Raw genomic sequence first — 20,177 nt, forward strand, 5'->3', positions numbered from 1 at the left:
TGGACTCACTCTCAGAATGCTGACAAAATTAGATATCTTTGCTTGTCATACTGAGGACCAGCTCACAGATGATGGTGAATCCATTGTAGTAAGTGCTAGTATAAAAGGTTCTTTACTCTCAGCCAACATTCTCCAAACAATGGCTATTTGCATTCCTTGAGCCAAATGCTCATAGCAGTCAAAGAACCACAGTGGTTTACATTTCAGCAATAGGGGACCCTCAATAATTATAAGATCAATTGACTTATTTTTTTACTCAGATATTGCCTCAAAATGACCCAGATAATACTATTTTGAAAATCTATAAAAGTAGAATGTGAAGATGAGAATGACTTGAGAGCTGGAATTGGAAAATTTGAGAAGTGGAAATAAACAGAGAGGATACTGGAGTAGAGATAGCATCCTCATGATACATGTTTCACATACTGTTTTTCGCTCTACAAACTGCTCCAGCCTCAACTCTTCCCCAGTATCTGCTTTTTTATCTATTAATGAGAAGAAGGAAATGCTAAGAAGCAAAGACTCTAAGAAGCATTTTAAAATCAGGATTGAAGGAAGAATGTTGGCAAAATTAACAGTAGTATCCGGAGAACAGAATGAATAGCAGAGAGAAAACTGATGGAGGCAAATCCATAGTAAAGGACAGTTGTATTATTTTATTAAGGTAATAATGCACTGTTTTTGCATATGGATTTAGGAGCTGTTAAACATAATCTCTAGTTAGCAGCACCTGGACTTTAAGGGAAATGAAGGAAAAGAGCTGCTGAGAAGGAAATACAGGTAACAACAAAATTTTTTTTAGATTTCATAAATGCAAATGGTACATATCAATGTATATAATACCCACCATATAATAGAATAATACCTACTCTATTCACAAAATTTAAATTTACAGACATACAAAGAAATTTTCTTAAGCTTACCACATATATGCCTAAGTGTGATTTGTACAAGCTGGGGAACGCTTATGATGTACCAATCTTAACCCTAAACAACAAAAGCAAGACCTAGTTTAGGTGATAGATGATACTGAAACCAAACTTTGTCTAATCTACACACCATGAGGTGGTTAGATTTATGATTCCATTCAAATACTGATTATAAAACAGGGTTCATATTAAAAGTAAAATTATATCATGCTTCAAGAATGTTAAATAAACTAACCTATCATTAATTAACTTATTAATTCCATCAGCAAATATTTATTGAAGGCCCACTAGTGCCAGGCATTGGGAGCAGCCATAGATATTAGGGTGAATATGACATAATCTCTAAACTTTTAAAAATTATATTCTAATGAGAGATACAGAAAAGTAAGTCAAAAATTATACTATGGTGCAAATACGTGGTAAGTGATGGTGGAAGTGCTGAATGTTCTGTAAGTGCACAGGACAAGTACCTAACCCAGACGTAGATAAGTTTTCTTGAAGATACTGAGGACTAATTTGAGACTTAGTGACAAGAGGAAGGAGGGTGCGGCTATTAAGATTTTAAAAATATTTATTATAAATATTTGAGACACACAACAAGCACAATATCATTTTAAAAATATGTATATGTATCACAAAGCTTAAGAAATAAAACAAAAATATCCTTTAAAGAAAAGGGATATAAGGTGATGGAAGGAGAACTGACTCTGGGTGGTGAACACTCAATGGGATTTATAGATGATGTAATACAGAATTGTATATCTGAAATCTATGTAACTGTACTAACAATTAGTACCCCAATAAACTTTGATTAGAAAAAGGGGAGGGAATCCAAAAATCCAAAAATTAAAAAATATGCACTTAATACAAACACACATATGACAGAATTTCCTTGTTTATCCCTATGTGTATTACATGATGCTGAGTCAGCTCTGACTCCTGGCCACTCTACGAATGAGAGACATCCACAGTGTCCTGTCCTCGACAGCCCCACCCAGCTCTTGTAGAAACATGTCTGTGGTGTCAATCTGTCTCATATTTGGTCTTCCTCTTTTCCTTCTGCCTGCTATTTTTTTCCAGCATTATTGTCTTCTCCAAAGAACTGCCTTCTTGTGGTGTGCCTGAAGTAGGACGACTTCAGTTCTGTCATTTTTGCCTTCAGCAGCGTTTCAGGGGTAATTTGCTCTAGGACCTACCCACTTGTTTGTCGTTCTGGCACCCTCCAAAACCACATGTCAAAAGAATCCGTTGTTTTTTTTTCCTATCAGCCTTCTTCACTGTCCAACTTTTGCATCTGTACATAATAACTGGGAAAATGAAGGTGTGAATGATCTTAGCTTTGGTCTCTAATGACAGACACATCTTTGCTCTTTATGATCTTTCCTAATTCCTCCATGGCTGCCCCTCCAAGTTCTCAGCCTTCTCTCTTCCTGGCTGCAGTCTCCATTTGAATTGATGACTGAATCAAAATAAGCAAAATCTTTAACAAAAATTGTGTCTTCATTGTCTATGTTAAAGTTGTGAATTTCTTCTGTAGTCATGATTTTTGTCTCCTTTGATCTTATTGATGTATTCCAGCTGATGGCATTTTTTTCCCCTTCATGTTACATAGAAACTGCTATCCTGATAATTGGTGTTATTATTCCTGTACTTTTGATTTTGAACTTTAACTACATATGTAACTCCAAATAACACAAGCAAATGGTTGAAGCATGAGTAAAGCTGACCACTTAAATTGGAATTTTAGATAAAAAAACATTTTCTTTTTAGTATAAGTATGTCCCAAATATTGAATGGATGTTTGCAATCCCCGCAATATTGTCTCATGCAATATTTGGGACATTCTTAAATTAAAAATTGTTGAATCTGAAATTCAAATTTAACAGGGTGTCTTGTACTTTTATTTGACAAATCTGGCAATCCAAGGGGTGTGTGGATGTGGTTGTTCTGCATATACATCCATGAGTGAAAAAAACAGAAGCCAGAGACACAACATTTTGGAGGAAGTTTCAAGTGACAGTAGCCTGAACTCAAGTATGGCCATTGTAAAATCAAGGGGAATGGTTCAATTTTAAAGTTCTATGTGAGTTAGAAAGGTCAAGATTTGGTGACTGGTTGAATGTGGGGCCATGGGAGATGGAAGAGTTAAAGATAATGAAAGTGATACACAGGCTTGGCCATAAGGATTGCTGAGGGAGATAATTTCTATATTGGACATGTTTCCTTGGATGTTCTCTTGAGGAATGTTTAGGCTAATTGATACAGCATGTAGTTGGATATATTCTGGGCAATAAAGTCATTTAAAATACAGAACCAGAAGCCATGGACACAAGTACTGACCCTTATCCACCTATGCCATTTAATCTCTATCTATTGTGTCTTAACTTTTTCTTTCATGAAAAACCCATTCATATCTGTGTTTTATCTTTTGTTCCAGGCCTTAGTTGGTGATCTAAAAATAATTTCATTTATAAATGGTGCATTTTATCTTTTCCCTTTCGTCCCATATTGACTTGTCCTCTCATTATGCTCCTGGCATCTTTCCTTCCTCCCCCTCCCCCTTCATAAGTCTGTGTATTCATCTGTGTCTGTGGAATTGCTTGCCTCTGGAACTTCCACAGCTATTGGCTCTGGGTTTCCTTGGCAACCCCTTCCTCTCTGAGTTTTTCTGATTACTTAATCAAAATCCGACTAAATCACTAATAATCACTGATCAGAAATAGTGGAAGGAAAGGGAAGTGTCCAGCATTGCCTCAGAGAGAGGAAGTAGGGAGATTTAGAGAAAAAAGAAAAATACCGAGACCTAGGAAGATGGTTGTAAAATGTGTGAAGAAGGTATTGATTTACATGGTTTGTTGTTTTCAATTGTCAGTGCACTGTTAGCAGTGTTGTCAGGGGATGTTCAAGATGATAATTTCATTACCCAAGCAGCTATATCATCTATCCTACTAATATTCTCCTAGGCCTTGCTCAACCAATATAGAGTATAGAAAAATCATATTCTAGGTTATTGTGAAAATATGAAATGCAAACCTTCAGAGAAAAAGAAAAAACAAAATGTAGACTAAACTTGCTCTAATGATTATATTTGAAATATATTAGTATACAATGTAAAGAGAATTTAGTAGGATTAGTAACTACCAATCTTAATTTTAGGTCCATTGACACATTTATAAAGTATAACCAGTGAAATTTCATTATTTTGTGGAGTACACTCTATATTTCATAGTGATGCTATTGCTCTTAGTAAATGAAGACTCCAGGATGGGGATTATGTGCTTTGTCTAAGCTAGTACAGGATCATACATTTCTGCTAAAATTCAGAATATTCATCCTTAGAAACAGACTTAATCCTCTAGTCATTGTTGGATATTAGTGTACATAAGGCATTTAACAAATCCTCATTCGAAACAGTTGAAAGACACACACTTATCAGATGGCATCTTAGTGCTATTCAAGTCAAATAGATCATTATTTGGGTTCTTAGCTACACCAGGAGGGAAATTAAGAAGTGCTAGTCTGTAGAGCCAGAATATTATCTAGTAATTAAATAACTGAGTCATATAGTTATTGGATTGAATTTTACATTGGTAATATTTGAATAAAAAGTATATATATTGTTTGGCAGTTATTTACTCATTACATATTGATATAATTGAAAATCACAATATATTTCATCATATTTAGTCCAAGATAATAGGAAGTTTTTTTATTTCCAAGTAAAATTTCACTTTTAATCTATGGGCGTGGTACTTTTCCTGACCGCTCTAGTGTTTGTCTCCTCAGAATCTTTCTCACCTCATTCTCATTATGAAATAGTTTTCAGTTTGGAGTGTTTGGCCCCACCCTGCCCGGCTCAAAAATGAGTGCTGATTGGACAAAGCCGATCAGGGTAATCTCCTCCCATACAGAGATTTGTTCATGTAACCCAGGCATGAGCCAATCCTTTTTCTGGACCCAAGGATTGGACAGGGTCCTCTGATGAATGTCAAGCACAAGGATTCTGTAGTTGCGGGCCATCCTTCTGGATCTGAAGGAGGAAACATGTGGCCCCTGTTACCACTGGCAGTTATCTTGTTTCTTTGAGGGAAGCTGGCCTCTGAGGATTCAGGGAGGCCTCTGAGGGAAACAGGGAGAGGCTCACAGAGAGTCACCAAGAAACTAACAGGTGGTTTGGTGGGGGTTACTCCTTGTTTTTTCCTTTGGACGAGGTCACTCTTGAAGACATATCTCTTCACCTTTCTGTTATGTAAGTCAATAAATCCCTTGAAGCCACTTTCAATTGAACTTACTGTTATTTGTAAATGTGAAAATAAAATCCAAAAATGATACACCTACCCTTAGGCCTCACATAAGAATCCAAGACAGTAGTAAACTTCAGTGTAGTCAGATTGGGATTATTTAAATTTATTTAGCATCTTGTCCCTTAGTTTACAGTTGTCTTGGTACGATTTAGATACTTTGGGGTTTTATGTTCTAAGTGATTGTTTAATTCTACAACTCTTTATTATTAATATTAAGCATTCACTATTTCACATCTGTAAGGTACTGTGCATACAACGGTGGAAAACATAGTTCCAGTATTCAGCTGAAAGGACTAGTTAAAGAGGCAGACAAGAATATCAAAGAGGTATGCAAAAGTTAAAATGGGAAGTCAGAAAGAAGGCAAAAGAGGGACACCTAAATCAAAATGGTGGGGTGTTGGATAGGAGAGAAGGGGAGGGAAGGGCAGGCGTCATTAAAGACTCCTGAGGAGATACTAACTTTTGTTTGGACCTCTTTGGCAGTATGGTAAAGCCTAGGGACCCAATTACAGAACAGTGTTTTTAAATGTATATAATAGTTTGGATTACAAAGGAAATATAGTGTATTAAAAGTTATTGAAATATTTTTAAAGACAAATTTATGATATAGTAATATATGTGCTGCTTTATTAGCTCATTAAAGAGCAAGATCTAATGGTGTGCTTAATTATTAACATAATTTTAAGGTAGTGATGAATGCACATGATATTTTGAGTTATCTATAGCAATTGTAATGTGATACAAAAATATCTGTGGTTTCTTTTGGTTGCAAAAGCACAAGTATTGCTAATACTATTGTAGTTTGTGGCCTACATTCATAATAGAAGGACATGCTAAATTTTATTTAGAGCCTTAGCTTGATGTAATTTCCTGGACCCCTGAATTCTATACCAAGTTAAAAAACAAAAACAAAATCTTGTGCTAAGAAGAGCTACTATTTGAACTAATTTTACACAGATTGAAGGAGGTATCTAGATGAATAATAAAGATATGAGTGGGTCATATTGAACTGCATGTGCAAAGGCATGGATGCATGAGAGAGGGTAAAGGACATCGGATTGTTTTGGTTAGAATGAAGAATTAATTTGGCATTGTGGTAGGAGGTGAAGCGGGAAAGACTGGCAAAATCTCCTATCTTTGGGATATAGGTTGATTGTATATTATGGGGATTAAAAGTGATTCTATCTTTATTGTGTTTGAAATCCTTTGCAAACTCTCCATTGCCTATATAGAGTCCAAGTTTTATACAGTTGTTCTTTGTAATCTAGCTCAGGCATTTCTTTCTAGTCACATTTCCATCACTTTTTCTGTCACATGCTATGCTCCAATGATTCTCAGATATCGTGCTGTATTTATACATACTCTTCTTTTTACCTCTGCTCATCAGCTGGATGATCACTTCCTGTGCCAGAGTTGCCTCGTCCGTAAAATGGGGACCCTAAGTACCCCATAGATTTTTTTGTGGGGATTAAATCAACTAGTTATTGAAATTTGCTTAGAACAATGCCTAGCACATGGTAAGCTCTCAATAAATGATGGCTATTACTACCTATTATATCTTTTTCCCCTTGTCCAATTGGCCAACTCCTACATGTTCTTTAAAACCCAGTCCAGACATTATCTCTTCCAGAAATATTTCCTGATCACCTGACTTTCATTTCCTTCAGATAAAATGAATGATTTCTTCTTTATTATGTCAGGATCTCATATAATTTCAAGTCTTACATTTTTCACAATGTATTTTAATCTTATATTTCTATATCATTTCACCCTATTCTACTGTGGAGCTCTTAAAAGTAAGGGCTGAATGTTATTTTTGAAGTCTAAAGTTTTTGAGTTTTTGAGGGAGGACAGACACTTAGGAGTTTCCACATCTGTCCATGAGTGGCAGCCACTAATAAGGTACTTTTAAATTCTGGATCCAGTGATAAGATACTTCACAGATATAAAAGTAGACTATTTGGTATAGGGTTTCGATAATAGGATGCTGGCCACTCTTCCTGTACATGTTTCTTTAGATATTGGTGTTTTCAAGGTTTTTTTCTAGACTGGATACTAATTTCTCACTCTACACAATTCCTTGAGGAACTCAATGACTTCTGTGGCATCAATTACTGTGTAAATGATAACTTCTGAATCTTAACCCAGATCTCTGTCTCTTAGGGTTCATTTCAAAATATCCCAAACATATATGTACCATCTAACTCCTGGGTAACAAAAACCTTCATTCAATATGCCAAAACTGAACTCATTTTTTAAACATCTCTTAAACCGTCTCCAGCCTCACTCTTACTTAGTTCATGCTCTCATTATTATCTCTTATTACCTGAATTAATGCATACTTTAAAAAATTAACTTATTTTTTTCTGATTAATAAAAAGTAACTTTCTCATTGTAAAAAGAAATTCAAGCAATATGTGATTTAGCAATTCCATTGTCCAGAGATAACCACTGTTCACCCTATGTGATGTATATATTTTACTTGACTTTTACACCGAAATATTAACACATTATTATTGTTATTTGATTTATTCAGTAATCTCTGTTTCCTTGTCTCTAGAGTAGTCCCCTTATAATCTTTTCTCAATATATACTTTTCCAAAGTATGACGGAATGACTTTTCTAAACGGCATGCTGTTCCCGTTAAACATCCCTAAAAGGCTATCCATTTCTTTTAGGATAAAGTCATTTAAGATGACATACAAAGTTCTGTATGATCTGGCGTCTTCCTTTTTCTCTAGTCCTGCAGTCAGAATTGACTGTACTGCATTCCAGCTTTAAGGCATTGGGCAAGTTTTTTCAACTGTCAAATTGTTACCGGAGAGTGGGCCCTTCTCGGAGCGATGTCCAGGCTTGGCTCTCACACTGGGAGTCAAACCTGTGCAGAATCCGGGCTAGATTCCCAGACCAGAGGTCGAACCCGGGCCTTCGAGCAAAACTGGAATCTTAGCCGCTTCAGCTGCTGGAGGAAGGGCCCTCTTCGGTGCGGTGTCCAGGTTCTTGGCTTCTCGAACAAAGAACTGAATGAAATACCAAGGTAAAGTAGTGAAAAAGCAGTTTATTAGAATAAAAAGTACACTCCAAGGGGTTTGGAGCAGGCCCTCGAGCAAAAGCATGGCTCAAAAAGCCCAAAGGCCCAAGAGCCCAAAGGTGGCATTATTTGGAGAAAGTACACCGCAAAGCACCGAGCAAAGGCAAAGCTCAAGAGACTCAAAGGCGCTGACCGGCGATGACTTAAAGAGTTTTTATCCCTTTTTTTTCTCTAGAATGGGCTGTTCCTTTCCTGGCAGGGGACCACTTACCTGATTGACACCTGTGATTGACAAGAGGTTATTACCTCATCTTTTTAGACTGCTCATGTTCCTTCCCAGAATTCAATCTGTTATAATAAACTTCCCAGCATGTGTATGATATTATAATGATGGTTAAGGAGGCCCAGGTGAAATAAAGGTCCTTGTGGCCTTTATTGCGCAGGTGTAAGTGACTGGTTTAATCTAGTTGGGGATTTTGTACCCATTTGTTCCTCACAGCGGTAGATAATTACAATGCAAAGGGGAAGAGAGGGGAGGTCACATCCTATGGGTTGTGTTGGATGTGCAGGAATGCAGAAACCCAATGTCTATCTGTCAAGCAAGGGACCCTGCTCGCTGCACCATTTGTCACTTGGGGTCTCAGCTCCCGCTCCCCACATAAGAACGCAGGATATGGTGAGGCCAAAAAGGAACACCCATGGAGCCGTAGGTAGGGAAGTCATACCACTATGGTCTCACTGGAGGCTGGGTTTACACGATGTGCGACCTGCTGTTTGCTTTGCTGCCAACTGACCGACTCTCCTTGACTCTCCTAGACTCTCCTTCACTCTCCTCCACTCTCCTTCACTCTCCTCGGCTCCCCTCCGTAGCCGCGGCAGTTATATCAGTGGCCAATGGCTCAACGGTTACAGCTGACGGCCAACCAGCCACAGCTGATGGCCATCTACTACCCTAGCCAGCACCTCTCCACATGAGGCCGAGAGCCTGGAAACTGCTCTCTGGGGCTCTGTCCCCACACTATCTCCAACTGCCTACCTTGTTTTCCCCTTGAGAGACATGATCCCTATAAAATCTCCATGGGAAGTTGAGGGACAGGAGGTCTTTTCTTCTGTGTCTGCCTCCTGCTGGGCAGGGGTGCAGAGCTGTCCCTACCTATTAGGGAATTTACGGAACTCTTACCCTGTCTGATCTTAAATGAGAGGAAGGGGTCTCGAGATCCTCCTGGAAGACCTTGTTGGCTTCTTTGGCTGGGACTGGTAATCTTGTTGGGGTATCCCCAAGACCCCTGAATGAGGAAAAATAGATTTTAATTAATAAATTTCTTAAAAGCAGAGCTCACAGCTACTGATGCGGAGTGGCTACGTGATGGAAAATCCGTCAGCTCTTATGGAGCCTGTGGCCATTCAACTGGTTACTCAGGTGGCGTCAATTGTCTAGGAGCTGGGCCCAGAATGGGTTGGAAAGAACATTAGGGCTTCAACGATTACAATCAACAAGTATAAACCACAAGTTTTAGGGTAATTATTTAAAGCAGGGGGTAGGAGACAAGAAAGGGGAAAAGAAAACTTAAGAAAAAGGGAACTTAAAATCTCTACAGGAAAGAAAACTTAGTATGGGGGGAGGGCTACTCCCTTGGCCCATTATCATTTCCCCCCTGTTGCATATGTTATGTAGATTTAAGTTGGAGCCTGGAGTGGATCCCATAGAGATGCAAAACCTCTCCCAAGTCACGGGGCCAGCCCTGGGGTGAAGTAAACGGAAGCATTGAAATTGGTATGCAAAGTAAAAGTATAGGAAACAGAATCATTAAAAGGCAAAGGAAGAAGAGAAAGCTTTCAAAAAGACCAGAGTCCCAAACAAAAAGGGAACTTAAAATCTCCATCGTGAGGAGGCTCTCCCATATCAGAATGAAGATTGGCGGAAATGATACTTATCACAAGGAGATAACAAACAGCTTGTAAAGTGCCAAGCATACTGCCTGGTTTAGAGTTAACAATACATATTGGCCCTTGTGAAAGAACAAAATGTTCTCGTATTATGTGTTCATTCTCTTGCCTCCTGAGCAGGATCTTTTGAGGTGCTGATCGGGTAATGCTTGAACAGTGTTGGGACAATCCCCAGCCCCCACCAAAAAGAAAGAAAAGAAGGGGAGAGATTGATTTGAATACATTTGAAAGAAGATGGGAGGTGAAAACTGAGTGGCGAGGCGGGTGGGGATGAAGAGAAGTCAGTCCCCACAGGGTTATTTATTTATTTGCGGGGAGACGGAGGTGGTGATCAAGTTTAAGACAAGAAATGGAGAGAAGCCTCTGTCGGAGTAAACGGGACTTTGGGAGAAATACACGGGTGAAGATCTTCAGGACATTTTGCTAACCTCCCTGCCCTCCAGGTCTCCACAGCTTTATTTTGTCAAGACTTGATGGCTATCAGATTTACGTGTTCTTTTAGCATTTGACGCTCGGTCGAGATTGGCTATGAACGAGTCCAGCGATATTCCAGTTACACAATTATCTGCCATTCTTCAGCGTCCTCTCCCCACACTTAAAACTCTGACGCCTGCCCGAAACTGATGAACAAATATTTGTGCGACCTTCCCCCTCCCTTTCTGCTGAATAGCCTATTTTCCAAGGTCAGCCCCTAAACTTTTCTACGGTGACTTTTCGGGCACTACACCACCGAAATTTGCCTCTCCCTTTTTTGTGCAACCCAGCTCCCCGCACCCGCTTCCGTCCTCGCGCAGCTAAATGTTGTATATTCACGTGTCTAGCTTTCCTCCTTTACTGCGCTCCCGTGAGCCAGGGCCGGCGTCTCATAAACCTCCTAACTCACTGTGTGGCACCAAGTAGACCCTTAGTAGCTGTTTCCTGAATGACTGGCCGGTGCTTCTCAGTGACGTCACATCCCGCGCGCGGGGCGTCAGTCTGCACTGCTCTGTGGGGGCCCCAGAAGTCGGTGGGCTTAAGACATTTGTAAGACGCATCGACTATCCAAACGTAGGTTGTTACAGAACCCCCAGGAGAAGCAGCGCGGCCCCGGAGAGTGCCGGGTCTCGGCCTCCTAATTCAGAGACTCCGCCTTGCGGCGGAAACACGCTGCCGGGCAGGTGCTGGCGCGCGGCCACTCTCAGGGGATCCAAGGTGCGGGGGAGGGAGCGGGCAGCTCACTTCTCGCGGTGTTTGCTCCCTTCTCCCTCCCGGGGGAGCTCTCGCGAGAGAAGCCGGGGGAAGATGGCCGTGCCCTGTTTTTCGGGGTGAGGCAGTGGCGGCCGCTCCGGCGGCGGTGGCGGCGGTGGCGGCGGCGGCGGCGGCGGCGGCGGCGGCGGCGGCGGCGGCGGGGACACGGATCCTGCTGTCGTGGGCACCTGAGCTCTAGCTCCCCCCAGCGAGCGCACGTCCTTTCGTGCCTAGACAAGAGCCCGCTCTTCTTCCTCCGGGAGATGCGTTTGTTCCGGGCTCGGGGGCTCTGTGGGAGTTCATGCTGCGAAGGAGTCTCCCGGCCACCGCTTTAATCGCCTCGTGCCGCCGCAGCGCCAGCTCCGTCGCGGGCGGGGAGCCTCCCGGATCCCTTTTCTGCCCCTGGCGGCGATGACCGGGGAGAAGATCCGCTCACTGCGGAGGGACCACAAGCCCAGCAAAGAAGAAGGGGACCTGCTGGAGCCCGGGGATGAAGAAGCGGCGGCTGCCCTCGGCGGCACCTTTCCCGGAGGCAGGACCGGCACCGGCGGCAGCGGCAAGGTCGGCAGAGCCTGTCATAAGATCTTCAGTAACCATCACCACCGGCTGCCGCTGAAGACCGCCCCGGCCTCCTCCAATCCCCCCGGCGCCCCGGCCCTGCCGCTGCATAATTCCTCCGTGACCGCCGCCTCGCAGCCCCAGACTCTTCTAGGGGGCACCCCCCCCACTGCTGTGGTCGCGGATGGAGGCGGCTGCCCCGCACACTACCCGGTGCACGAGTGCGTCTTCAAGGGGGACGTGAGGAGGCTCTCTTCTCTCATCCGCACGCACAACATCGGGCAGAAGGATAATCACGGTGAGTGAGTCGTGCCCTCCCCGCGCCACCTCTCCTTCCCCACGGGTGTGCCTCTCCAGGCCTCGGGAATCCGAGGCGCCTCTCCTGCAGACCCCTCTGTCCTCTCCTTTGGCCAGTGTCCCGGCCAGACGCCTGCACATCGTGACGGATTCGGTGCTAGAGTGCCAGGGGTCGGGGGATGGGTTCTGGTGGGTGCAAAGGAATGTTTCCCCCTTGCCCGCTTTAAAGTTGCTTGTGAGAAAGCTGTCTTGTTTATCTGAGACGGGCCTTCAGTATGTGTTGTCTTGATTATGTTGATTATGAGACATTTTAGGTTGCCTCTCGTTCAACCTGGCTTTCTGATCCTTTTTGGTTTTTTTTTTTGGAACTGTATTTCTTTTCTTTTTCTTCCCACCTCCCCACATGGGTGGGATCTTGAATAAGGACATATGGGTTGTATTTTGCCCACCTTCCTTCCTTCCCGGGGCACAGATCCCAACTTGATTGTTGGGATTGCTACCTGCCATCAGGTTGCCTTTTTTTCTCTCTCCCCCCCCCTTGCTTTTAGGAAACTTATCAAACTTACCAAAGAATACCAAATGTCTACATTTTGCATTTAAGATGGCATTTAGAATGCTTTGGTTTCTGAAAGCCACATGGTACCAATTTGTTGGCATTTGATACCTAGAGCAAGTAAAGTGACTTTAGAGGAGCTGAAATGTCGTTGGGGTACAGTTGTGAGTTTTTCTTGTTTTACATAGGTAATTGCTAATAGTAGTGTTTCATCGTGAAGGCTGTGACTGAAGATAGTACTGTGGTTTTTCATAGTAACTGCATCATAGCCTATATGACAATAGGTAACATTTGTTATTCAAGGACTTTATTTCTACTTTTTGTCTTAACTCATCACCTCAATTTTTTTTGTTTCTTTAGTTTTAAAAACATAACGTGGTTGAGTTGACTTTTAATTAGTAGTAAATTTGTTAATGAAAACTAATATAAACACTGAGTTATCCTCAACATTTCATAGATAGGCCATTTTTAACTGGGTAGCTAGCGAATAAGGTTGATAGCCCTACTTTTAATAAAACTGAACATGACTGTTGCATACATTCAGTTAAGAACACATTTAACTCTGTGCTCAAAATAATTGAACACATTAATGAAATACTTGCCTGTGGAATAAGCTCCCTTAATTCCATTGGAATTCTAGGCTTCTTATCTAAAATTAGGGCAGAAATTGAGATTAAAAAGTAAGATTTCTATTGGTCATATAATTGTCTAACAGCTGCCCTTGTATTCTGAATTTACAGTACTGTAATAATATCACTACCTGTCATTTATCATAAATCCCCCTAAAAGTTCCTGAAAACTGCATCCAGTTTTTCATTCCTACATTTATTTATTTAATCATTTTACTATTGTTATATCAAGCGTAATATTGTTTATTGATGGTAATTATATTCTAACTCTTTGGAAAAGAGTTTTTAGTGGGAGATGTATTGTAGCTTCGGGTTACTAGTCAATTAGGAAGTTTTTTGGATTTGGTCTTTGTAGTAGCTATATACTATTTATATACGTATATGTATATATATGCTTTATTTTATGGCCATTGCCTTTACAAGAAATGTCCCTGAAAACAGGTTTCATTTTAGTTAATTTCCTTTGAAAGAAGATACAGATGAATATGACTGACAAAGTACGATTGTATAGTATGTTAGAACTGATTTTCTTGGTTGATCACAGAAGGTACTGAATTGCAGGATTATTGGGCTTCCGTGTACTATAATCCAACATTTAGGAATTGGTTTCTTAAAGTACAAATTCTGTTCAAAGTAGTTAGAATCCTGTATACCCTTAAACTCTTGTTCTTAGCCCACTGAAATCCACTTTTTAAGTTGCCTCTGTATACCAAATGTTTGCATTGTACTTAGCTGCCTTTATATTGTCGATATTTCTGGTGAATGTAACCAGTGTTTCACATACCTGTGGAAAGTATAATTGCTTTTTTCCATGCAGTATACATCCTCATGTCCTGCAGTGAAGTCTCCCAGGAAGAGCAGCGTGTATTTAATATGCTACTTCTTTAATCCCTTTCCCCCCTGTAGCTGCATAATTTCCCTGCTATTTTATGTTACTTTTACTCTTGATAGTTTAGTAACCTGGATACTTCATTTAGATTTTTTTAGAATATTTCTCCTTTCAAATTACAAGCCAAATAGTTTTTAAGTCACCAAAACAAAAACAAGCTATGTGTGGTAATTGGATTGTTATAACATGATAAGTGCATAGCAGAATCATTCACTCATACAGGTGCATAGCAGAGCCATTTAATCATAACACATCGGATCATGTAGTTTCATATTCACTGTAGAGATTCCTTCCACAGCATTATAATGATGGTGATCATCACCAGAGATACAGTTTATTGAGTGTGTCAGCACTGTGCTAAGTGTTTACATACATTATCGTGTTTAATTCTCACAGTAACCCTGTGAAGCAGATAGTTTTTACTTTAAAGGTGGAAAAAGTGAAGCCTTGAGACATAAGGAAACTTTTAAAGTTGCATATTTATTATAAATTGCAAAGCTGGGAAATGAACTAATAGCTAGGACTCCCAAGAAAGTGGTCAACGTCTTTGTAAATATTTCTGTTCGTCAGGAACCACTATTTTGCAAAGAAGTCAGTTCTAATAATGTGTATGTGGCAGTTTACAGCAAAGTTCTTTGATGCATATTTTCTCATTTAGTCCTTATGGAAACCTCATAGATAGATTCTGCTATTGGGCAGCTCTCAAGAGTTTCTGTAGAATCCAAATCTCTCACTCTTGTTTGTTCTGTGTCTTAATGACACAGATAAATGGGCTATGTCGTTCACATGATAGCCTTTAGATATTTGACAAGAGCTATCATGTTCTCCTTATCTTCAGGTAAACATTCCTAACTTGTATATTCATTCTTCATACATATATAATGTCTTTAAAATGATGCCTGAAACATAGTAAATACTATGTGTGTTAAATATGTGTGTTAAATAAGTAAATGAAAAAAACCTTAATCATCATCTTTTAATGAAACTCTAGTTTGTTAATTCTTCCCTTTGAAGACTAACCTTACTGCTGAAGCTATAATAGCTTCACAAGCAAAAACAAAAAGATTATATTTATTGCTTTAAGCAGTATACATTCAGTAATGAGTTAACTAAAAAGCACTCATTAAGTAATGTGCAAGAAAGATTATGTTAATTTTTTAATACTGTGTTTTCTCAAGTGAATGGCTGTTTTCTCAAGAATGGAAACATTCTATCCATTCCTGCATTTATTTTTTTTAATGTCAAAAGTGGGCTTTACATTTATTAAATTTTATTGTTAGTTTTGATCCTTTATTCTACCTAGCTGGAAAGTTTAGAGAATCCTAATTTAATAACTGTTCAGCTCACTATTCATTAGCTCTTTCAGTTTCAGTGTCCTCTGAATGAAAAGCTTTTTTTTGGTGTGTGTGTGTATGTGTATTTACAAGTTATTGTCAAATTGAATAGGAGCAAGGACAGTGCTTTTTCTTTTGTGGGTAAAATGACTATGAATTACTTTTTCTGAACCATCAATTATCTTGAGGAATATTATATTTCGATCCAAACTTATATCTTAAAATATAAGTTAAATACACTAACAGCCATAACATCAGGTATATACTGTCTTCAAATTTGCCAAATGATTGTGACTCAGTGTACATCTGGTAACCTTTTTTTTTTGGGTGGGTAAAAAAGATATATTACATTAAATGCACACGAATTTATTAAACTTTGTATCTTCGGTATATCTTTAGCTGTATACCACATTTTTTTAGTATAGAATTAAAGTTTAAATCTAAGCATTTTTTCACATTGATTGTTTTCTCTGAATCACTTTTAGCCAAAGCATCATGGTGACATGCTTTTTCAAAATAATTGATGCTACTGATTTTTGTTTCTTCACCTTTAGAACTGAGAACGTTTGTGAAGCATGTGGGAAAACTTTGATTTTGACTGTATTTCCTATTTGTTAAGCTTGTAATTATGTTTTTTCTCTTAAATGAGTTAATATACTTAGAAGTTAAGTATCTTCTCTTGGACATTAGTCAGAACCAGCCTTTTCTAGATTGTGAAAATTTTCTGATCTATTTTGAGAGATTTGGCAGTTTCTACTGCCTTTAATTACATTGCCTGGAATGTGACAAGCCATCTTCTCTATACACCGTTAATTTTTATTTTTACTGAGTTGTAGTGTAATCTCATTGAAGGTATTTTACACAGTGATTAGAGATTTCAAATTTGAGTTAAAATGCAATTTAGAGTATTCCTGCCAATTCAGATAACTCATTGAAGTGGTAGGACATGGTTAACACGTGACATCTCTGTGTGGTAGGTGGCAGATTTCTTCAGACAGGGATCTGATTTAAGATGTTTGAAAACATCTTAATTTTAGAAAGATTAAAAATATGTGTGTGAGGGCCGGCCCTGTGGCTCAGGCGGTTAGAGCTCCATGCTCCTAACTCTGAAGGCTGCCGGTTCGATTCCCACATGGGCCAGTGGGCTCTCAACCAAAAGGTTGCCAGTTCAGTTCTTCAAGTCCCGCAAGGGATGGTTGGCTGCGCCCCCTGCAACTAGCAATGGCAACTGGACCTGGAGCTGAGCTGCACCCTCCACAACTAAGACTGAAAGGACAACAACTTGACTTGGAAAAAAGTTCTGGAAGTACACACTGTTCCCCTGTTCTCCTTCCCCAATAAAATCTTAAAAAAAAAAAAAAAGTAATTGCAGTTAAAAAAAAAAAGTTAATTGCAAAAAATCATTCTAAAAATAAAATTAAAAAAAAAGCCTGTAGTCCTGAATAAAAAAAAACACAATGTGTGTGTGAGAATTAAGGCAATAGGATAATGTGTTTGGTGGGCATATGATATGTTTATTGCGACTTAACTGTATAAATCTTTAAATTTCCTTTTGAAATTCTCTGCTTAATTTTTGTCACTAAAATCTTCATGGTAAGTGATGCAGGAGAATAATGAATAATGTCTGTTTGAGAAGAGGAGACTATAAAGCTAAATTTTGCCTGGCAGAAAAATCTTGAATTAAGTCTCAGGTGAACAATTTTAGTCAGGAGGGTTAAAATGATGGCACATCTTTAGCAGAATACTAGTAGTTGTGTATTTGTTCTTGTGTTTTGTAGTCTTTTCTGAACTTTGTTTTTGAAAGGTAGATCTCATTTCCCTTAGGAAAGAAGTGGTTTCTGGAGGTAATTTCAGGATAATCTGTAATCTATTAGTGTTATATGCTTTCACTGGATACAAGGGTCATTTGGTGGTGAATCCTGTCACTGTGCTCATCTTTTGGGTGGATTCAGTTGATCTTAATGACTATATGAATAAGACTTTCTATCTTTCACCTCTTACCTCATGTACTTCGCCAACAGAATGGGACTGTCTGGGATAAGTGGCTGGGTTTCCTGACGGCATCATCCTTAGTTAGCACTACAGAATGTGACCTGTCACTGACAATTGTGATGTGAACACATCTGCAGAGCTACCTCATAAGAGGGAGGAGGAAATCCTCTTCTCTCATTTCCTGCACTGAGCTACAATAGGAACAGGAATTCTCACCTTCCACTTTGGCAAAAAAGGAAGTAGAAATGAGCAGTCATTGACAGTGATGTGTCCTGGGCATCCTCAGCGAGGCAGGAGGAGTCTGGAGGGCTCATTGGAGAATTGAGTGTGTTTGCATCAAGTTAATGTCATTAAAGTCATAGAAATCTAATGCAGAGTATAGTGTAATTGTCAGGGTGTTTTGGGTTCTAGAAAATAAGTGTAGTTTCTCAAAACTTGGATGGGGGCTGGGCAGACAAACAATATGTCCCTGTTCATGTACCATTTATTTCATTGGAGGAGAGATGGAAGATAAGTTTTAGAGCAAAGCTGAAGTGTGTAGAACTGGGGTAGGAAAAAGGGAAAAGGTCTTTATTTTCTAACTGAGATTATGAATGGTGTTAATCAGGATTGTTAGGTTCAACTGTGTGGTGTAGTTGAATTTCATCTATTCTTGAGCCTGCTACTCTTGTTGGAATCCCATAGATTATTTGCAATCCTAGAAGGTCATCTCTATATTTGGAATCAGATCTGAATTTGAGATCATGCTTCTCTACAAACTGGTTTTATTTTTTAATGAAATTATACTATTAGCTGCCGAAATAAGTAGATATAATAATATTTACCTCTTGGAGTATTATAGTCTCAAATAGATGGCATTTAAAAATATTTTATTCTGAAGGCTTGTATAATACTAATACCCATTAAAATAAACATCTGGCTCTCACTTTTGGTGTTGTGTCTTTTAGCAGAAGACATTCTTGTTTTTGAGGTTTAGATAGAAATTCAATTGTGGGTTTATCTGGTACTTGAATTTATATTGTCTGTCAGGGAGCTACAAGGTTAGGTTTAAGTCAGTGCATGCCGCAGATATCTGTCAGGCATGTTAATGCATGATAGCTCTTACTCAGCACTGTGCTGAATTCTTTACAACCACGTGTGCAGTCTTGCATGTCCTCTTATGCACATGAGAATATATCCTTTTTCTGGCCTTCATAGAGAATCAGGTGGAGACCTGCATGGCCCTGGGGGGAAATGTTTTTTGGAGAGTAAAAACAGATTTTAACAATAGTCTAATGATTCTTTATAGTGTTTTTCTTTGTCCGTTTATTTATATAACAAATATATCCTGAGCTCACAATGTGTGCTAAACAGTGTTTTAGGTGCTGGGGTTAGAGACCTGCATAGCCCTGGGGGGAAATGTTTTTTGGAGAGTAAAAACAGATTTTAACAATAGTCTAATGATTCTTTATAGTGTTTTTCTTTGTCCGTTTATTTATATAACAAATATATCCTGAGCTCACAATGTGTGCTAAACAGTATTTTAGGTGCTGGGGTTAGAGCAGTGAACAAAAAAATCCCTGCTTTCATGGAATTTACCTTTTAAAGGGGGAAGGTAAATAATAAACAAGCCAATAAATATATGTTAATGATAAATATAGAGTAAAATAGAGGATAAGGAGGGTAGAGAGCGCTGGGGTAGAGAGGAGGGGAAGGGAGGAGAGGGAGTAATGACTTCATTGAGGTCAGGGTCAGGGAAGACATCAGTGGTAAGAGAAATTTAAGCATTTACCTAAAGAAAATTAGGAAATAGATACCTGGCAGAAGAGAGTCCAGGCAGAGAATAGCGAATGCAAAGGTCCAGTGTTCAAGGAACAGGAAAGAAGCCAGCATGGTTGGAACAGGGGGTTGGGGGGGGAGAGTGTGGTAGGAAATAGGAGAATGGAGAGGTATCCGGGTAAGCACAGAGGCACGGAGAACTTTTGGACCATTGTTAAGGATTTTGGCTTACTCTGAGCAACAGAGGAAGCAATTGGAGGGTTTTGAGCAGTGGAGTAATACGATCTGATTGTAAGTCTCATTCTGGCAGCTATCTGAAGCAGAAACTTGGGTGGGCAAAAGTGCTACTTAATAAGTTGAGGATAGCTGTGGAAATAATGAGAAGGTAGAATTGGTTAGGAGTTGAAGATGGATTGGATATACTATGCTCGTGTGAGTTTTAGTATGTACCATTTTATAAGAGAAAATACAAAAATTCTCGCTTACTGCTTGCCTGGATGGGACTTGAAAGTGTCTATAGAAGCTGGAGCAATGTTGGTTTTAGTACTTGTTATTTCCTGCTTTGCTCTCTAGTTAGGGGGCACATCAAGTCAAAACTATTTTTCTAGTAATACAAATTTATTGCTTGCCTTTATCACTGGGCTGACATTTTCGCTGATGGTACAAAGGCAGCGGTGGGTAAAATGGTTGGAACTTGAGCACAGATCACGGCACCAGACTGCTAGTCAA

At 39.6% G+C, this 20,177-nt stretch overlaps 1 protein-coding gene and 1 long non-coding RNA gene across 4 annotated transcripts in view; one reads left to right on the plus strand and one right to left on the minus strand.

Moving 5' to 3' along the window:
- Positions 1 to 1,490: 1,490 nt before the first annotated feature.
- Positions 1,491 to 11,135, minus strand: LOC308501133. The gene is made up of 3 exons (XR_013993833.1): positions 10,640 to 11,135; positions 9,445 to 9,550; positions 1,491 to 8,253 (listed from the first exon to the last, which is right to left on the minus strand). It is a non-coding gene; the product is annotated as an uncharacterized lncRNA (long non-coding RNA).
- Positions 11,136 to 11,460: 325 nt separating this feature from the next.
- The window catches only part of ANKRD13C (ankyrin repeat domain 13C), a 69,289-nt gene continuing 60,572 nt past the window's right edge, over positions 11,461 to 20,177 (plus strand). The window contains exon 1 of one of the 3 annotated variants that reach the window (XM_081056896.1): positions 11,461 to 12,294. In XM_081056896.1, the coding sequence (XP_080913022.1) occupies positions 11,850 to 12,294 (445 nt within the window). In that variant the 5' untranslated portion in view covers positions 11,461 to 11,849. The remainder of the gene's footprint in view (positions 12,295 to 20,177) is intronic. The other 2 variants (XR_013993834.1, XM_081056897.1) reach the window with 2 other exon arrangements.

Source organism: Rhinolophus hipposideros (assembly GCF_964194185.1).
Source record: "Rhinolophus hipposideros genome assembly, chromosome: 8".
Lineage (NCBI taxonomy): Eukaryota > Metazoa > Chordata > Mammalia > Chiroptera > Rhinolophidae > Rhinolophus > Rhinolophus hipposideros.